The 20,284-nt window shown below is 40.8% G+C and overlaps 1 protein-coding gene and 1 pseudogene across 1 annotated transcript; both read left to right on the top strand.

Moving 5' to 3' along the window:
• Window positions 1–2,713: 2,713 nt before the first annotated feature.
• On the top strand, window positions 2,714–19,368 carry PHYH (phytanoyl-CoA 2-hydroxylase). The gene is made up of 9 exons (XM_019738280.2): window positions 2,714–2,988; window positions 6,087–6,145; window positions 7,334–7,444; window positions 8,062–8,230; window positions 10,916–10,997; window positions 11,630–11,811; window positions 14,922–15,071; window positions 16,909–17,043; window positions 18,973–19,368. The coding sequence occupies exons 1-9, from the start codon at window positions 2,914–2,916 to the stop codon at window positions 19,024–19,026; spliced, it is 1,017 nt and encodes a 338-aa protein (XP_019593839.1). The 5' UTR covers window positions 2,714–2,913; the 3' UTR covers window positions 19,027–19,368.
• On the top strand, window positions 11,821–14,912 carry LOC109450699 (quinone oxidoreductase-like protein 1; annotated as a pseudogene).
• Window positions 19,369–20,284: the final 916 nt, after the last annotated feature.

Genomic DNA, 20,284 nt, shown 5'->3' with positions numbered 1-20,284 from the left:
GGTCAATTTGTAATAATCTTCAAAATTCCAATTTTAATTTTAAAAAAATGAATAAATACCAAACTTTGAAAGAGAAATGACCATTCTAGTGATAATGTTTACATTCCATTAATGTTCTGTTTCAATAGTCATCAAAACATTTTAACACAATTATTAAAGATCCAAATTGCTATTTTAAAAAACTCATAACATCCATCAAATTACCTCTTTATCTAAGGAGAAATTACTGTTTTAATTCCCCATAAGATCTTAAATGAAAAAATCTTAAACCCAGCACCCCTCTAATTTAAAAAAGGCAGATAACAATAGGAAGTATTCAAGGACTTCCTTCATCTCTTGTCACCATCATAAAAGTAAACACATCCTTTGTGTTAATGTCATATGGTAGAGAGGGCAGGGTTTTCCCATACTTGTAAAATGAAGCCATTTTAAGGGGTCAGTAAAGTTACAGGTGTAGATAGCTGCATCTCTCTGGTCAGGAAGGCCAAACCTTTCAAGGTCTGTGAGAGCAAAAGTCCTAACCTTTAAATATTTTGGGTATGTGTGAAATGAATTTATAGTTTTAGTGTTTTTCCCTCCTCCCAGCAGTCCCCACTTTTCACCAGGTGAGGGCAGTAAGAAGACAACTATTCGTCTGTTCCTAGTCCCTTCAGGGTTTTTCTCAGAAGCAGAAAGATGCAGATTCTCTTTCCTGTACCTGCAAAAGGCCAGATACTTCATTTTAAATTACGAGAAACCTAAATGCTTCTCCTTGTCCAGTCAACAAGTTCAGAGCTAATCAGGGGAAAGGCCAGGGCATTTCTGTTAACCTAAAAGAATCTGGGAGTCTGGATAAGGAGGAATCATGGAAAAAGAATGAAGAACTCAGAGGTCAAGGCCAAAGGGCAGGCCTTGCTGGGACACTGACTTTCTCCTTTCTGTCTCGGAGAAAACAGGCAGTAGTCAATAATTCTGAGTCCTGGCCTGCTTCTCTCCTTGACTACCACAGTTTCCCCACATGGTATTGAGACAGGTTAGCTAGCAAGTTGTTAGGTAGACAGGAAGGTTCCTGGTGGAATAAACAAAAGACAGCCGTATCCTGAAATTCCAGGTTCTGAAGTAGCCCTGAGGTCAATAAGGTATTTCATAAATTCCTTTTGGCCAGACAAACAGAGCAGATCTGATAGATAGGAATGGGTTATTTCATTAATCCCTTCAGGATGGGCAAATAGGACAAACCTGATAGATGAATTCCATAAGAAGGCGCCAGCCCCCTTCCCCAAGCAGGCAGGGGAAGGTATAAAAGTAAGAACTTTTGCCTCAGTCACTGGGCACCCCCATTCGGACCCCCTCCCATTCGGGAGCTCTGACCCTTTGCTTTTAATAAACTATCCTCTTTTACAACTCTTTGCCTCTCCTTGGTCCGTGCTTCCATTCAAGACACAATCCTGGCCCTCACTCACAGAAATTCCCCACATCATTTGGGGACTCACAGGAAAAATTATCCTACAGCAATATAAAGACATCATTTAAGAAATGATAACATGTTTATAAGAGCAACATTCTGGAAGCAACTCTTTAAGTTAAAGAAACAATGAAAAAAATGAGAGAAAAAAAGAAACAATGAGATACTGTGTCACTCATCTGTAGGGACTGGATAGAAAAGAGAAAGTACAGAAAAATTTTTTAGTTCATATAGCCACTATGAAAAACAGTATAAAATATCCTCAAAAACTTAAAAAATAGAACTACATATGATCCAGCAATCCCACTTCTGGGCATTTATCCAAAGAAATTAAAATCAGGATCTCAAAGACATATTTGCACTCCCACATCCATTTCAAAATTATTTCAAAATTATTACAATACCCAAGATCTGGAAACAACCTACATGTCCACCCCCAGATGAATGGATAAACAAAATGTGGTCTAAGCATACAGTGGAATATTATTCAGCTGTAATAAAGAAGGAAATCCTGCACTTGCAACAACGTCGGTGAACTTGAGGTCTTTATGCTGAGATAAACTAGTCACAGAAGGACAAACTACATGATTCCAGTTACATGTGGAATCTAAGAGTCAAACTCATTGAAGTAGAGAGCAGAATGGTGGTTGCCAGGGGCTGGCGGGGAGACTGAAATGGATGGTTTTGTTCCAAGAGTACAAAGTTTCACTTACGCAATATAAATAGTTCTGGAGACCTACAATACAGCCTAAGGCTTATGGCTAACAATGTTGCATTGTACACTTAAATTTTGCTAAGAGAGTCAATGTTATGTATTTTTACCATGAACACACACAAAAATAATGATAAAGCGTGTGAGAGGAAACTTTAAGAAGTTTCCTCTCACATGGATGTTTATGACCTTGATGGTAGTGGTTTCACTGGTATGTATTTGTTAACCTCAAAATCATCAAATTGTATTGAAAAAAAAAAGATGTCTAGTTCTTCAGGAAATGTAAAATTATACTAGGCTGTGTGGATCAGACATTTCAGGGAGTCACTTATTTCATACGCTTAAAAAAAAATGACTACCGAGTTTCTAATATTTTGTACTGGACTCCCACTAAGTTAAAGGCCTCTTTTGAACAGCACGTGACTTCTAGGGCTGGACATTTAAATTTTTGTTCTTTCAGCAGCGTAGTGGAAGGAACGGCGTGGAATCAAACATCCGAAACTATGCAGTTAGGAGTGTGAAGCCACGTTCTGGTTCCATTTCTCCTTGGGCGACCTTACCCGTTACCGAGCCCTTCCAAACCGGGAAGTCACAACAGTGCGTGGCCCCGCGCGCGCCCTGCAGGCCGAGGGGCGTCTCCGTGCTTCGCTCGGGGCCGTGCCCGCCCCCGTCCTACCGCCGCCTGGAGGCGGGGCCACCCCCAGAGTTAAGTGGGGCGGAGGTCCCGGCGCCCGGTCTCCCAACGCCCGCAAACACCATGGACACCGAGTGCGCTGCCTCCCGCCTGAGAGTCGTGCTCGGCCACCTCCGCCGCCCTTCGGCCGCGAACGTCGTATCCTTTGGGCTGCGCTGGGCTCCGGCGGGGAGGGGGGCGGCCTCCAGGGCGATCGCACAGTCGCCGCGCCGGTTCTTCCCCTTGCTCCGCGCCCAGGTCCCGGTGACGGTTGCAGTCCTTGCCGAGGCCCGGGGCGGAGGGGTGGGGAGGAGCGCGCATTCCCAGGCGCTCCAGCATCGGGGCCTCTTAGGCCTCGGTTTCCCTGCTTGTCACCAAGAGTGCCTGCTCTCAGCGGCCTGGTCATTTTCTGCACTAGGCCGCGCGTGACTTCCGCGGCCGCCGGACATCCAGAAATGTCGCAGCGCAGTCGCCCTTTGAGCAGGAGCGCAGAGCGGCTCGGAGGAGCCAAGACTGGGGAGCGGGCAGCGGGGCCTGAGGGGGCGCCTGGCCTGGCCGCTGCAGGGCACCCGCGCCCTCAGCTCTTCTTTCCCCAAGGAGCCCAAGGCTGCGGTCCCCATGAGTTCACACTGTCCCCTGTTGGTGCCCTTGGTCCGCCTCCTGATTTGGTATCAAAAGTTAATCAGGGAGGGAATGTGTGCGCTGCTGGCGTTGAGTCCAGAAAGAGGTCACTACAGCATAGGGCACATCAAACTGCTTTATAGATTTGTTCTAGCTGCTCAGATGAAGTGTTCTCTTCCAGGGTGCACTTTTGGAAGCTCCCTACAAAACTGCTTGGGATTGTTCCTAAAGCGACCGGATTAGCTTCTGTGCTGCTCTATTTAGGATCCTGAAATCTCTCATAAAATGGTCACGCTAGCTGTTTCTTTTACTTTCACATTGCTGTCCCGGGTCAGTTCCAAGCAGCTATGTTCCAAGCAGAACTACCCTTTAAAATCCCGTTCATGGGCTGATGAAGGGAACCCAAGTGACTAAGTCATCTCATTTCACATGCGAGAAAACAGAAACTGAGGCTAGAAGAGGTTAAATCTCTGGACCGGGTTCATTTAACGAAGGTTGTCAAAGTGTGGTCTCGGGACCAGCAACTCATCATCACGTGGGAGCTTGTCAGAAATGCAGATTTTCAATCTCTACTCAACCTAAGAAATCAAAATACCAGGGGGTGGGACCGCTTGTTTCTAATACATGCTCAACCGAGAGAACCACTAATTTATGGGGAATAGCTATAACTGGAACTACAATGAAGGTTCCCGTACAGTTTCTTACTACTTTTAAAATTTGATATTCCGATCTGGCCGGTTCTTCTTATAAATAGTGTCGAGGTCAGAGCTCAGTGTTTTCATCTGCATTTCCTATATTTTTTCCCCAAACCACTTTGTGATATTCATATTCCATTGCACAGAGATGGGTTATACAAATTAGTAGTAATACAAGTTATTTCTTAAATTCCAAACATCTTCTAAAATACTATTACAGCAGATGCTTAGGCTATTAAAACATCATGGCGGAAATCATACTCTAGTCAAATATTACACTGAAAACACTGCACATTTTAATGAGAGGAAAATTAAAATGTGCTCAAATGCTCTAAGTAGCAGGGCAACTAACAACTAAAATTAAGTCACTGGTCCGTTTTTATGTATCCATATATATGATTATTTAGATAACCACTCCTCTTGAAAATGCATAATTAAAACATAAAAATGTAAATAAATGATTTAAAGAAATTTCAATTCTTCTGATCACCCAAGTAAGATCTATGGTGTACTAAACAGCGCTGCCCAATACAGCTTTCTGCCATGGTGGGCCTGTTCTATACACAGCGTCCAATAGGGCAGCCACATGTGGCTATTGAGCACGTGAAATATGACTAGTGCAGCTGAGGAACTGAAGTGTTAATTTTATTTTAAGTAGATGTGGCCAGTGGCTCTAGTGCTGGACAGGTCTCCCTCGATTTTCAGTGAATGTGTGGTTTACGCGTCAATAGACTCCTGGAAATGTTGTAGCCATTTCTTCTCAGCCTAAATGACGCTCTAAAGAGATGTGGATTCTGGAATAAGGAATAAATATAAAGCATAATGTGGTTTTTAAATGCAGATAAACATAAAGGATAAAATAAATATAACCCATAATTCCACCACTCTTAGATCATTGTAAACTTTCTGGTGTGTTTCTTTTCTATGCGTTTACATAATTATATCATTAGGATCAGACTGTATGTACATTTATTTGCATCCATTTTTTCATGTTTACTAACTTTGTATAGTAAACATGTACTAACTTTATATAGTAAACATAGTAAATGCTTATTAATTTGATGTAGTAAACATTTACACATTAAAAACATTCTGCAAAAACAACAATGGCAAAAAAAAACACATAAAGGGAGAGGCGAAAATAACTTTGAACTAGAATGCTGATGTCTGAAATGTCCTGGCAACCACAGCTTTTTAATAGTTGACAGAGGTCATTAACTTCTTTGCCACAAGGAAAACAGACAGTAGCCAGTAATTCTGACTCCTGGCCTGCCTTTCTGTTTGAGTATTACATTGTTCCCAGTTATCCAAAGCTCACTTAAAAATAACATGTTTACAAAAAGTGACATTCTGAAAGTAACTCTTAAAAAGATACAATGAAAAGAATGAAAAGCACAAAAAGAAACAATAGATGCTACGTAAACAACCTGTGGTTATTGGAGGAAAAAGAAAACTAGAAAGAATTACTAGTTCTTTAAGATATTTAAAATTATACTCAACTGTGTGGATTTTACTTAAGAGTTGTTTATTTTACAGATGTTTAAATGGCCAGCCAAACCATTTCTCCTTACTTCCAGAATTGAAACTTTTCAGCAGTTTAGTGGAAGGAATAGTCATGTAGAAAAACACAGAAACTACAAAGGTCAGCCATTTTCTGCTTGGTGACCTACAGGGCGCTCCAAGCCTAGATTTCCAGCTCTGAGCCGCAGGACGGATAACAAAGCTCTTGGGTTTCCAGCCACCTCCTCAGACATCTGTGCAAATGAAATGGGGTGATGTAAACAGCGGTGTGTAACTGTCAGAGGTTATGTGTGTAACCAGGTTGCTTGATGTCTACTTAGCACCCATCCTCCCTTGTGAGAGCCAATCCAGGGCAAACTGTTGTTTCTAGAAGAGGTTGACTCCTGAATTTTACTTTATTTACCTTAATTCACATCCTAGGTAGCTCACTTAACTTCACAGGCTATTTCTCCTGCCAGTTTCCGCCCTCAGCAATTCCAGTAAGTAGATCTAATTTTAATTTTTAACCAAACTGTGTATAAAGGCTTTTCTAGTGGTAACTAGGGTATGAAACACTATTTATCATGGTGCCTGGTAAGAGTTCATTATGCAAAGCCTCCATTTCCAGGACTTGTTCTATTTAGAACAATTGTGGAAAATTTTGAAGATCCTGACTATAATTTTCTATTTGTATTTATAAAATTCAGAAAGAAGAAAATATATCAGAAAGAGTGTAATCTGGTTTTTAAAAATTCAGGCATGGTATATCTCATTTAAATCCGCCTGTCCTATGGTTATACCGTGTCTCCCTGAAAATGAGACCTAGCCGGACACTCAGCTCTAATGTGTCTTTTGGAGTAAAAATTAATATAAGACCTGGTATTATATTATACTATATATTATATTACATTACATTATATATTATATGACCGGGTCTTATATTAATTTTTACTCCAAAAGACACATTAGAGCTGAGTGTCCGGCTAGGTCTCATTTTCAGGGAAACAAGGTATTGATTTATCAGCTAGCATCTTTTGTTTATCTCAAATTACTTTCGAAGGGGGAGACATTTGATATCCATGGAATATTCTCATCCAACCACAATTCAAACTAGAGGAATGGACTGGGTGATTTGAGTCTGTGTGTATGCTGTACACTTATTTTGATTTTGTTACTTTGATTTCTTCGGAGAATGTATGAACTACATAATTAAAAATATAAAATATATTGAATTTGTTTCCCATCTGAAAAACTATACATATACATCACAGAACAAATTTTAGAATCAGAAAAATAGAATTTTTAAAAATCATCCATAATTCCATTACATAAATGGAATCACTGTTAAAATGTTTTTTGTTGTATTTCTTTGCTTTTTTTTTTTTTACAAATAATGTCTTAGTTTTATAAATCACAAACATATTTTATTATAATAAACACTAGCCATGTTATATTATATGCTCTTCATTTTAATGCCTGAGTGGAGGTGACATAATCATTCTTCCATTTCTTGGTCACATTAATTAATGCTTTGGATTTAAAGCTTTAAAAAATTTTTCAGAGTTCCTTAAAGTCTTTGAAAGAGAAATGATAGGTGAATGAGTATGAACATTTCTTGGGTTCTTGATACATATTGTTAGTTGTAATTTTTTAATTGGACTTATTTGAGATTTTTTTTTCTCCTTTAGGTATACTCAGGATAATAATGTTCTAAGCCTAGAACAGAGAAGATTTTATGAAGAAAATGGGTTTCTTGTCATTAGAAATTTGGTATCTGATGCTGATATTGAACGCTTTCGGTACAGTAACACTATTCATTGTTTTACAGAAATATGTTACATGTATGTGATGGGAATACAGTAAGATTAGCTTGTCCACATTCATACATTGTTCAGTGATTTGGTTCCTTAGGAAGTGGTTGGGAACATGGGCTCTAGAGCCAGACCTGCTGGCTTTAATCTTAGCCCCACCACTTAATGCTGTGTGTCCTGGGGCAATTTATTTAACCTTTCCAGGCCTTTGTTTTCTCATCTGTAAAATGGGGATAATATTAGTACTTATGTCCTAGACTTGCTGTTAGGGCTTAAATAAGGTAAAATATTGAGAGAAGACTTTGAACAGGGTCTGGACATGGTAAATGCTGTGGAAGTGTTTGCTCTTATTCTTCAGATGTAACTAAATCATATATATTTCCCTATTGGTTTGCTGAGCTAAGGAATATTTAAATTCTGGTAGTGAACGCAGCCTCAGAGTTAAGAGGCAGGGACTTCTGAGTAGGCCATGTTCTCCTCCTTCCCCACAACTATTCAACCTGGGGCTGGAGGCCAGTTTAGCACAGAGAGCACCCCAGAATCTTTCCCAGAACTAGACCTTGGAGCCACTGGTGATGACATTATTTGCCAATTTAATTTCCTAGGAATGAGTTTGACAGGATCTGCAGAAAGGAGGTGAAACCACCTGGATTACAGTTAATGAGAGATGTGACCATTGCAAAATCAGAACATAATCCAAGTGAAAAAGTGATTACCAAGGTCCAAGATTTCCAAGAAGATGAAGAACTCTTCAGATACTGCACTCTCCCTGAGGTTCAAGGCCTTCCTGCATTTTCTTTCTCTTTAAGCTAATACCCCATCTGCATGCTTGCCTCTGAAATCTGCTCTTTTTACTTTACCGGTGTCTTTCTGCTGTGGCCCTAGAGCAGTGGTTCTCAATGAGAGGTGGCATTTGCAGTGTCTGGAGACATGCTTGGTTGTCACCCATAGACCAAGGAGGAATGGTGTGCTCCTGGCTAATGGGTGGAGGGCTGGGGATGCTGCATGCAATGGGGCCCAGGGATCCTATACTGTACAGGATAGCCCCCTTCCCCCAAAACAAAGAACTACCCAGCTCCAAATTTCAGTAGCTGTCAGATGGAGAAACCACACTCTAGCCTTTGCTAATTAATTATCTTTGGTTGGGAAGAGCAGGAATCCTGTGTTAAAGAGGCTTTCTCACACTGGGTGCAGGCGTGTCAAAGGGTGAGAATGCTGAGGCTATTCACCGCAAATCTATTTATGTTTTCCCTTTTGTTTTATGAACCTGGTAGGCAGAACTGTGAGTTTGTTCTTACATTTAAACTAGTTTTGGGCAGCTGGTTAGAGCGTGGTGCTCTTAACAGCAAGGTTGCCGGTTTGATCCCCACATGGACCACTGAGTTGCACCCTCCACAACTAGATTGAAACAACTGCTTGACTAGGAGCTGATGAATCCTGGAAAAACACACTTAAAATAAATGAAAGTTAAAAAAAAAATTAAAAAAAATCTAAACTAGTTTAAAAAAAAATTGTTATTCTTTAAGAGTAATTCATATTTATGAAACTATTTAAGCAGTCCAGAGGGGCATAAGGTATAAAGTAAGGTCTCCAACCCCCAGTCCCACTCACTGCTCATCTCTTTTGTATATTCATCTACAATTATTTCATGTATATGCAAGCATATTTGTATATCCCCTTGTGTGTAATGTGGGAACATACTGGTTGTCACCTTGTTTTTCCCACTTACAGATCTTCGACATGTTTCCACCAGTATCTGTGCATCTACTTCATACTTTTAAAACGGCGGCACAGTATTCCATTGCATATATGTACCACAGTTCATGACCCATTTACTTAGAATGGATTTAAAGGAGATATCACATATAGTACTTATTAGAAGTTATAACCCCAAGTGCTGTTAGAGAATGTGACTCATGAAGAAAGGCTGTACAAGTAGCCACCTACGCTGTCCAGCCCGTTGTGTTGGGGAACGGACAGGAAATGGCCCCTCTGGACCATCCATTCATCCCGACCTCAAGTCCTGTTATTGACATGGAAGTTGTGTAGGTGGATCCAGGATGAAAAGCTTGAGATTAGAGACAACCTGGGGTAAATGAAGCATTATCAGGATTTTCAGATTTTTCTACATCTGTAAAGGATGAACCATGTATCTGGTGGTGCATGCAATGATTTTTAGGAGGTATGCATTATTTTAATAGTTATCTATTTTAATGTGTAATAGGAAAAAATAACCAGCACATTTAACCCATGATTTCAAGAATCAGGATAAAACTAAGTAAAATAAAGTGAGTTAATTTAAGGAAATCGCTAGCTAACTGTATTGGGAAATTCTGCAATGTGTGGCAGAAATGTGGAGGATGGTTCTTGAATGACTGAGATTTAGAAAATACTGGCCTACGTGAAAACCAAAAAAAAAAAAAAAAAAAAGACAGCTTTATAAAAAATAAGTATGAGGCCTGAGGATTATTGTAATGTTTCAGGTGTTTCATACGCAAATTGCCAATGTTCCTTATACACAAGAGATCCAAGAGTGAGAAAGCAGTAAAATGTGCTTCTGTTTTTGAAGTCAGACAGAGTTGGAGTGTGACTCAGCTGTTTCATGTAACTGGTTCTGCCAACTTGGGCAATTTATCTTCAGGGATTACGGTGAGGCTTAACTGTGGTGGGGCTGATGTATAAAGTCCCTGGCAGGTAGCAGGCATTCCATGTAAGTCCTTTCTGCTTTTCACCCCTCCCAAGAAGGGTTCCATGCTGGAGGCAGCACCCCAGCTGCCAGAGCCCGTGACTAACTCAGCCCTCCTTGTCACGTGCTCTCTTTGCAGCTTCTTCCTAGCATGTGTCTCAACCACAATTGCCCCTGTCATTAGTTAACACTTCTTTGCACCGGACTATAAAGTCCGTGGCAGCAGGGATCTGCTTATCATGTTCACTGTCGTGTTCCCCTTCCCGTCAGTCTGCCTGGCTCACAGACCTCAGTAAAGAGCTGTGGAGTGAACGGCCGCACTAGTTGCAAAGTGTCCTCCTAGTTGCCGTTCTCCTTTCTTCTGGGCTACGCATGACAGTTGCAAATGGGGGTCCTTTCATGGTCTCTTCTTCTGAAGCCTCCGTGAAGGAAGAGGAAGCTGGCTTCTCACTGGGCAACTGTCCACGGCTTCCGTGACAGAGGGCCGTTCCTGTCCTCCCAGCTGATCTCTCACAGACACTTCTCTCTCTCTTGCAGAGAAAGTGCTTAGGTTTCCACCGGGCTCCAAAAAGCCCATTTAATTTCCAGTGTTATAGATTTCCAATGATTTCCAAGTGCTGACTTTTTCATGCTTTGTTTGCCATGTCATGAAATACCAATTGGTTTTTTTAAACTATTGCCATCTTGGTTCTCATAAAGATAGTTGTATTTTGTGCCACTTGCCTGTGCATCTGATTTCCCATGAATTTCTTTTTTTTATCCTTTTCCCTTAGATTCTGAAATATGTGCAGTGCTTCACTGGACCCAATATTATGGCCATGCACACGATGCTGATAAACAAACCTCCAGATACTGGTAAAGGGCTCTTATTTGTTAACGAGAAGAAAAAAAAGTTTAATTAAGATACCTAAGGTTGATGTTATAACTATAGCTATGTGTATAACTGCTAAACTTGCATAAATGGATATGTGTGTATTGTTTAAAAAGAGACAACGGCCCCCAAATGGTTAGTCACTTGTGCTAAGTCTACAGCACCGAATGCAATACGTAACCTGACTGCAGTTTCCACTTTCCCCCAGGAATAAAACCTTAGTTAATATTTTGTATTAGCCACTTAGCAGGTTATCAGGGGAACCTCAGATTTGACCACTTTCTTCAATGTAATTAACCAAATTTTTTTTGGAATACTAGGCTCTGTGCCCTAACCAGAGTTAGCAAAGAATAAAGCACAATAGAGATGATGACACATGTACTAGAAAACAGTGTAAGTATCTGGCTACCAGAAGCCCAGAAAAAAGTATAGGCTCTGGGGCCGCTGTGTTCACTGGATGCTCCGATTTAGTGCTTATGTCTTGAGGCTGATTTTCTAGAGTGCTGTTTCCTTTGTTTGGTTTGGGTTTTTGGGGGTAGGGCATTGTTCTGGGTTTTCGGGCAGAGGAGAAGAATTCTGAGGCTCGGGCATCTTTTAACAGCAGGTTCCTTTTCAGGCAAGAAGACGTCCCGCCACCCCCTGCATCAGGACCTGCACTACTTCCCCTTCAGGCCCAGCAACAACATCGTTTGCGCTTGGACGGCCATGGAGCACATCGATCGCAACAACGGCTGTCTGGTTGTGCTCCCCGGCACACACAAAGGCACGCTGAAGCCACACGACTATCCCCAGTGGGAGGTAGGTCTGCCTGGCAGCTGAGTCTGGATCAGAATCTTTTACTGTTTTGATTTCACAGCAGTATACATCAAGAGCTCTACCAATGAGCTGGCGTTGCCTTTCACAGCAAAACACTGTTCTAGCATTTGGAAATCAGGATCAGGGAAAATTCAAGGATGTCAGATAAAATCATCATTGGTGTACTGACAACAAGGGTTTGAACTCTGGTAGGTGCTGTACAGGATCCGAGGTTATAAAGCCTAATTGTAGAGGTAAGACATAAACACTGCAAAACCAGAGGCATGTGCCAAGTCTTACACTCTGAGTGATGGCTCTGGGAGTAAAGAAGAGGGCGGGAGCGTCTCCTTCCAGCTGGAGAGACCAGCACATTCTCTGGGGAGGACCGAGCAGGATTTCACTGCGTGGCTGTTTCACAGTTTATCGATTCAGCTATTGATGCTGAAGGACTATTAAAAGCTTTTGAGCCCATGAGCGATGAGATCAAACTTCTTCAAAAAGGTTGTTCAAGAAGGAGGGGCCGTTAGGGCCGCTCGGAGACAGGATTTAGTGTGACTATGACAGGCTTATATTTTCAACAGAGTGCTACACATGAAGTGCTACTCATTTGTATTTCAAGAAAGGGAAAATCTTCCTGTTGCAGAGGATAACGCTGTGAAACTTCAAGTGAAAGCTTGTGCTCTGAGCCAGATAAATACAAAGCTTCTGGCAGAAATGAAGAGGGAGCAGAATTTCTTCCCTGTTGGGAGAGAAATTGCTGGAATGGTGTGAGATGTTGGAAGCAAGGTATCATTCTTTCAACCAGATGACGAAGTAGTCGGAATTTAAACCCTGGATTCTGAAGACCCTGGACTGAGTGAAGTTGTGAGAGGACGTGAGCACTATTCACAAGCCAGGAAAAGTCACACGCACAGAAGCTGCTGGAACCATTCGGGATGGAGTAGGAGCCTATGCAGCTCTGCATTGTCTTTCTCATCTCTCTTCAGGGAAACCAGTGCTGATAATGGACGGAACAGGAGCACTGGCTACAACAGCTGTTCAGTCAGCACACCGCAGAGGAGCCAGTGACTGCAGCAGCAGCAGCACTGATGACAGGCAGTCCCTTGAAAGCCTCAGGCTTTCTATAGCTGAGTGATGGGAAAGCCATGATGCTGAAAGCTGTTTAGAAGAAACAGGTGGCCTGGGAGTAGATACTGTCCTAGATGCTGGAAATTAGGATCAGGGATGTAAAGATAGATGGGATAGATTTATAAAGATGATGAACTAGCTGCAAAATTACAGCTACTGCCACATAAACATGGTGTCATCACACTGCGTGGTGTCAGAGGCCATGAGGTAACAACAGAAGAACACCTGCCATTGGCTCCTCCCAACAGCCACTGCCTTTTCCGTAAGGGCGCAATGGTAGCTTTCCTTAACGATGAAGTTTGGAATTTGTCAAATGTACAATAAGGAAAATATCTTTGTATCTTAAAAGATGTGATGGAGAAGTTATCAACTGGTGTTTTCAGGCCTCAGTCGGATGAACCCACAATATGAGATGAAAGTTTCCACGGAAGTTGTTCAGAAAAAACAAGGAAGAAAAAAAGCAAGTTGTTCAATTTTAATTTTGTTTTTTTCTCAGACCTCAGTTGGATGAATCCATCTCAGTATTTGAGGCCAGAGTTTCCTTGGAAATTGTTCGGAAAAGTCAAGGAAGATAAAAGCAAGTTGTTCCATTTTTAAGCATGTTTTCCTGCTATCTGTCAAGACGTTCCGAGTTATCTCAAGTATTTGAAAAATTACTATACAAACAGCCAAGACAATTCTATAACATCCAAAGGGAATAATCAGTCTTAGTGTTTTAGTTACAAGGCAATAAAGTTTTGAAACCCTGTGTTGACAGTCAGAATGGGAAGAGCACCTGTTGTTAAGGCAGGAAAAATGAATGTGCTTCTGCAGGAAGTAAAAACGATGGCTTTAAGAATGTCTGGCTCACTTAGAATCCATGCACTGATTAGTGCCAAGTGAAAAGAATTTGAGTCTGGATTCTGATATAAAATCTGAAATTGTGAGATTCATCAATTAAGGTGAGGTTTAGGGAAGGTATGGTGCAAGCAAAAGGGAGTGTTTTGGAGAGCCGTGGGGTCATGCTGAGTCCATGGAGGGCTGACTAGTTCTGGGCAGGAAAGTGGGCGTCAGTGCTCAGTGGGAAGAGTGGGGGTGGGGTCCTTGGTGTGGGCCGTTGAACCCTATGTCTGGTCTCTTCCATCCTCTTAGATTTAAAGTGGCCACAGTGAGAGGTCAGATTGGCTTAGCTTGGGTCACATACTCTATCCACCCTGGTCAGGAGAGAAGCACACGGGACCATAGTCCCCAAACAGCCCAGTAGGGAATCAGTCATTCCAAAAAGGAATTTGGGATAGTCTTAGGAAGGGGAATGCGATGAACGCCCAGCCTCCATCCTAAAACAGCAACTGTCCCTCCCCCAGAAAGGCTTATAAACTTTAAATCACTTTTCACTGTAGTTTGTAATAAGATATAACCATTACCTAAAGCAATAACTAACTTTGGAAATAGTTATAAACAAATACAATGTTTTAATGTATTCTTCTTCTTTCTTTACGCTGGATGTGACATGAGTGGTTTCTGAGCTCAGCAAAATGGATCATTTTCTCTCCCCTAGCTCAGGAGAATAGCTTCTCAGAAATACTCCTGAGTAATAGAAGAATGATTTATGCAAAGTTCCAGGTGAGGACAATATCATAGTGGGAAAGAATGTTTACAGATTCAGGCTGGAAAGGTGGTCTCCTGCGCTAACCGAAAAAGGCAAAGCTGACCTAGATCTTCATTTATAAGTCAGTAATAAAGGGTAGGTGGAAATTCCAAATTTTAATTTGGTCCAAAAAACCCACGATTTTTAATATCAACATGTGACTTTCTAAAACCAGACATCTGAGGAACTTTTGTATATTTACTTTTTTTTTTTTTTTTTTTTTTTAAAGAATCTAATTTATTTATCTTTTTCCCTTGGAAGAACTTAGCGAACCTTTGCTTTTCGTGATAAGCCATTGATAAAGTTTGTAATTACTGGCGTCCTCAACTACAGATGTGGCTTCTCTTATGTGTTCTAGGGAGGAGTTAACATCATGTTCCATGGAATCCAGGACTATGACAGAAACAACGCCCGAGTACACCTCGTGATGGAGAAGGGGGACACCGTTTTCTTTCATCCTTTGCTCATCCATGGATCTGGTCAGAATAGAACTCAAGGATTCCGTAAGGTATGCATCATAACATCACTGCGTTTTCCAAAGATGAATGGTTAGAAACAAAAATGTCAAGATATATTGAAATTTAAAAGATTTGTGATTTTTAACTAAACTAGCATTTAGTCCAGTGTATTTACCAGGAGGCGTATTTGCCTACCTTATGCTTTTTTGCTCCAATCAGTAAGAAGCCAGGTGACCTCAGGATGCCAGCCCTTAATAGTGAATCATGATCACTCATGGAATTGCTTCAGAGCAAGGGCTTACTTGGTAGCCTACAGCCTATGCTTCGAAGGCAAAAACCATCACTGGCATACTAAAATAATAAAATCTGGAATGTATACAGCTCATCGTAACCACATAAGAGGAAGTTTATAAGTATCATTGCTAATGGGAAAAATATTACTGATCTGAAAGAAAGGTTATTTATGTCTGAATTGGCTGCCCAGAAATCAGAGTTAGCAGGCAGCCATGTTTTTCACCTTAGTCTTGGAGTATTTTAAACTTAATGATTTCATTGCTTACATTAAACACTAACAAATTTCTCATAAATTCCCAGGTTTCTCATTTCTCTAAAATTCAGTACACCTGACAGTGCTGTGGACTCACATTTTCCCCATGATAACATGACTGTTGATACTCAATTTCGGGGCCTTCTGTGAGGCCGAATGAGGCTGTCCATGTTACACTAACCCCTTTGGTCTTCTTGAGGCCAAGGGTTAGTTGCCAGATTTCATCTTTCATTCATTTATATTTCCACCAGGCTCACCAGGGTCAGAATGGGGGTGTGTTGAGAAGGCACTCTCCTCAGGGGCAAAATTTAGTGGGGGCAACTAAAAAAACTCAACGATCAAGTTAATTAATATTTTTAAACTAGAATTTTTAAAAATTAAAATTAAAAAAATCCAAGGTGAGCACAATGCCAAAAATTTAAATACAGGCAAGATCAAACTCTCTATTATCACAACCCTCAGAACTGTGCAACTACTTTGATGTTTTGGAAAACATTAACCATTAAAAATACAGAAAGACTGTATAAAGGAAAGCACAGGTTCCCTTTTGCCTCAGGCTCCAGTATGGCTCGGCATGGCCCTGGGGCTCTCGTGGGAAATGGAGTTTGTGACTCCACTACCTAGAGATGTGATGCTTTGGGCAAAGCAGGAAGTCCTTCTGACAGGTGTGGTCACCTTAAGGTAACTAACTGGTGACAAGGAAGGTGAGTTTTAATTATTGCCTTGCAGCAGATGTGTTTGTAACTTTTTCAAGAACAGGGAAGCCAAGTTACTTCTGTCTCACCTTCATAAGGAAATAAGATAGGTATCTTATGTGAACACTATCAGACTTTAAAAGCCCTTTTGAGTCGAGAGGAGTGTGTGTATTACTTTCCTTTGCAAGGTTTTTTTTTTCTTTTTTTCTCCCCATAATTTGTGGCCATTGAAATAACAAACCATCACAAACTTGATAGTAACTAACTTCTGTGACTAAGAAGATGATGAAAAACCCTGGAATTCTTCCTTTTTAGCACTTGGGGATATCCACTTTTTAGAAAAACGAAATGCTAAAAAGTTAAAGACCTCTTACTTATGTAATTATATTCCCTGCCCCATTTATACGTCTTATAAATAAATATCACAGCTAGTTAAAAACCTTGTAATTTCTCAAGTAGGCTTTAGCTGGGGATAAAAAGAGAGACTGAGCCACAAAGAGACTGATTTAAGACTCAAGGGAGCAGCTTTCAGTCTAGAAATCGAATGCTGAGTGAAATAAGTGGCTTTCTCAAAGAAGACTCCTTGCTGGGGTGCTGGTGTTAATGGGATTTGTTCCTTAATACTAATTGGTTCCCTTTGCTCAGGCAATTTCCTGCCATTTTGCCAGTGCCAACTGCCAGTACATCGATGTGAAGGGCACCAGTCAAGAAAACATTGAGAAGGAAATTGTGTCGTTAGCAGATAGATTGTACGGAATTAAAGGCGATGTCTCCATGAAGGTAAAGATTTCGGTTTTTGTCTTTTCTGCAGGTGCTTCATGCTGCTCATACTTGATGTAATTTGAAAGCATAAAGTGCGTGGGTTGAGAGCTCCACATGGCTGAGACCCACTAAGAAAGACAGTGGAGTTTCTGTTTATTCTTGGTTCCCCTGTGCTGTCTCTTTATGGCTTTGGGCTGTCCTGGGGTGTGCAGGCCACCCTGGTCCATGACAGACAGGAAGGAAAGAAAATAGAAAACAGAGGAGAGGAAATGAAGGACAAAAGGGTCCCTTCTGAACACACACAAGGAAAGTTAAAGGTTTGGAATATCAATCACAGGCCTCCTTTATTCGTACATAATTGAATATTGATGCATTTGGGAATCCAGTAAGACTCCCAGAAAGCAATTCTCAAGTATGTTTTTGTGTTTGTTTGTCACTCTGCACCCAGAGTGACTCACAGGCTATGAGAGGTACCACTAGCTTGTTGCAGAGATTAAAGATCACAAATGCTTATCGATAAGGGGTGTGAGACAATATTTCATGTGCTTTCCTAATTCATACATCACTTGTAAATTTATTTTTACCTAGTGGACATTCAATGCTGATGAGGATCAACAGAAAAATTATCAGTCAAGGCAAAAAACCTATTTGCTTTGTAGACTATGTACGTTTTAGCCTCTGAACCAAGAAGCTGATCCTGTTTGTTTTTTGTTTTTTTTTTGAAATTTGTGTTAGGTAATCATAAATGCATGCATTTCCTATGGGGTGACGTGACCTCCACATAGACTGAGTGTGATGAGAACGCTGGGCCTTCCAGTACTCTGAAGAGCAGTGTACACCCATGGCAGGCTTCCAGTCCCTTGGGGGTTATTTCTGAATACCTTCCCAGCTCAAGAATCTTATTTCACCCTTCCCCCCATCTCCGTTTAGAATCTAGGAATCTATGAATGCACCCCATATCTGAAAATGCCCAGATTTCACATTTGCAGATCTTAGAAAGCCTAGTCCTTCCTCCTTTGTCCAGTATTTAAAAAGCCTTACAAAGGCAACACAGTTGTTTAATTGGGGCTTCCACCCCACACCCTGAATTTTAAGGCAGAAACAAAACACGTATACACGACGTTTGAGGTTTGTCAATGTTGTACTAAATGAATTACCTACCCCCTGTATTAATTTTAGTTACTCTCTTAAGTTATAGTTTATAAGCTGTACTTACAATAACAATACAACGTTCTACTCTACAGTTCTTTGTCAAGTACAAAAGAACTTTCATAGCCCTTTTCTTATTTTCTTCTCCAAAACCCAATGGAGCAGAGATTATAGCTCCATGCTCTTAATGAGAAAAAGAATTGTCCAAGGTTGGCCTAAGTTAGGTTAAGATGACACAGCTAGACTTCAGAGTCAGGTCCAATTCCAAAATCACTCTTCCGAGCATACCTTGCTGGTTGCTCAAAAATAAACAAGAAATAGGAAATTAGAGAGTCTAAATTATTTTATTGAAAGCAAAGAAGAAAAAAAAAAGCCCAGTAACTCAATGACACCATTTTCATGATTATGAACTAATCAGGAGGCGATCACTCACAATGGGGCAAGGAAATGACCTCAAGGACGGCAGGGAGATGGAGAGGGACCTGATGCTAGTGCATGTGGCCAAGCATAACACTCGGCCAGTTACAATACGTATGGTGTAATCAACAGGAGGACCAACAAAAACAGGGCTGACAGTTGGGGACTCTGTGTCTTAGATTATTTAACATATTAGATGTTGGCAAGAAAACTAATCAGAGTCTCAAAATATGGTTTATTTTCTAAGTGTATGACTTAGATTTTTTTTTTTATTATTTTTTTTTTTTAGCCATTTGTAGATGTTAGAAATTTCGTTTCTGTTACGGTAAAGAGACAAATTGAAGTGTTCTATAAACTCATTCTGTTTGGCATTATTTCCAGGATATTTGGCAATTTCGAGCACGACTTGTGAAAGGACAAAGAGTCAACCTGTGAGACAGCCCTTTGCTAAAACTCTTCTAAAGAAAACCAAAATGAAACACGATGTCTAAGGAAAATATTTTCCTAATGATATGATGTAATCTTTTCCATTGCTTGTTAACAAAAATCAAAATGCATGTTATCAGATACTCAATTGCATGTGGGTAATTTTGCAATGCAGCCGTGTTGCTTTAATGAGTGTAAAAATAGTAAGAGTGAACTATTACTGTTTTAAGGAAAATTGACTTAGGATTACAACTAAATATAGAGGACTGTTGTATAATTGAAGCCTGTTAAATCTGTTTCTTTCATTCATTTAGCTCTTTGCCCTAGCAGAAATAAATGCTTTGAAACTCAGGGTGTGTTGAGTTTTGCATCCTTCTCCTGGAAAACAACCCACCGCCTACTACTTTCATGTCATGAGAGTCTTCTGTTCAAATCTAGAATAATGAATGATGCAGGAACATTTACTGAGGGGCGTAAGAAGGGCACCGTGGACTAAAAATAAGGGTAGATACAAATGCTGTCAGACAGGAGTCCTTCCATGATATCTCCAATCCAAACCACCCTCCTGATGAAAATAGACTGGCCTGTCCAAGTGTTCCTAAAGAATGAAGACAAGGTAACTTATCTGCTATTTAGTATTGGGCAGGGCAGCTGAAAACCTGCAGCATTTACGAATGAAACCTAACCTCTTTCAAGGTACAGGGACATTTTTAGATACTTTGGTTTGGATTTCAAATGAGCAAGAACTGGGGGAATTTATTTTAATAATAGAGCATCGTATTTCTATACCAGCTGAGGGCAGCAAGGAGACACAGACTTTTTTTTAATTTTATTTAAATACCAGTTAGAGCTTTAGTAAGAAAGAGTCCCTTTCTTGTCATTCTGCAAAGCACAAGTTTTCCTAAATCTACTTGCACTGCCTTTTTTTGGTTTCTCTTGTAAGGACACCCAGTTTAAGTTCAGTGCCAGCTGGAGACTGGGGAGGGCAAGATAATTACTGACAAGGTTTAAGGAAATTTGATTATGGAATAACTGAAAACAAAATGTACGTAAGGAATGCCGTGTGAACAGTATGTACATGGCATTGTTCTATAACCCTTGGGCTTCTTACCATGGAACCAGAAAGAGCTGACTGCTAAGTCTGCTGAGATGTGTCGCAGACCTAGACTGACAGTCTCTTGGGGCTTGTCTCTCCACAAGGAAATGAAGGCAAGGACCTTTGCTCTGCCACTCGTGGCAGCAACTAGAGCAGAGCACTCGGCCCCCA

The sequence above is a fragment of the Rhinolophus sinicus genome, linkage group LG02, assembly GCF_036562045.2.
Source record: "Rhinolophus sinicus isolate RSC01 linkage group LG02, ASM3656204v1, whole genome shotgun sequence".
NCBI lineage: Eukaryota > Metazoa > Chordata > Mammalia > Chiroptera > Rhinolophidae > Rhinolophus > Rhinolophus sinicus.
Note: the sequence above shows the minus strand (reverse complement) of the source record. Positions and strands in the feature narration are given on the sequence as shown.

What these genes read in the sequence shown, in the direction of transcription:
- PHYH (XM_019738280.2), top strand. Translation starts at nt 2,914, where the DNA reads ATGGACACCGAGTGCGCTGCCTCCCGCCTGAGAGTCGTGCTCGGCCAC. An exon ending in TTCCGCCCTCAGCAATTCCA is followed by an intron (nt 6,146 to 7,333) that starts GTAAGTAGATCT and finishes TTTCTCCTTTAG; the next exon opens with GTATACTCAGGATAATAATG. An exon ending in GATACTGCACTCTCCCTGAG is followed by an intron (nt 8,231 to 10,915) that starts GTTCAAGGCCTT and finishes CTTTTCCCTTAG; the next exon opens with ATTCTGAAATATGTGCAGTG.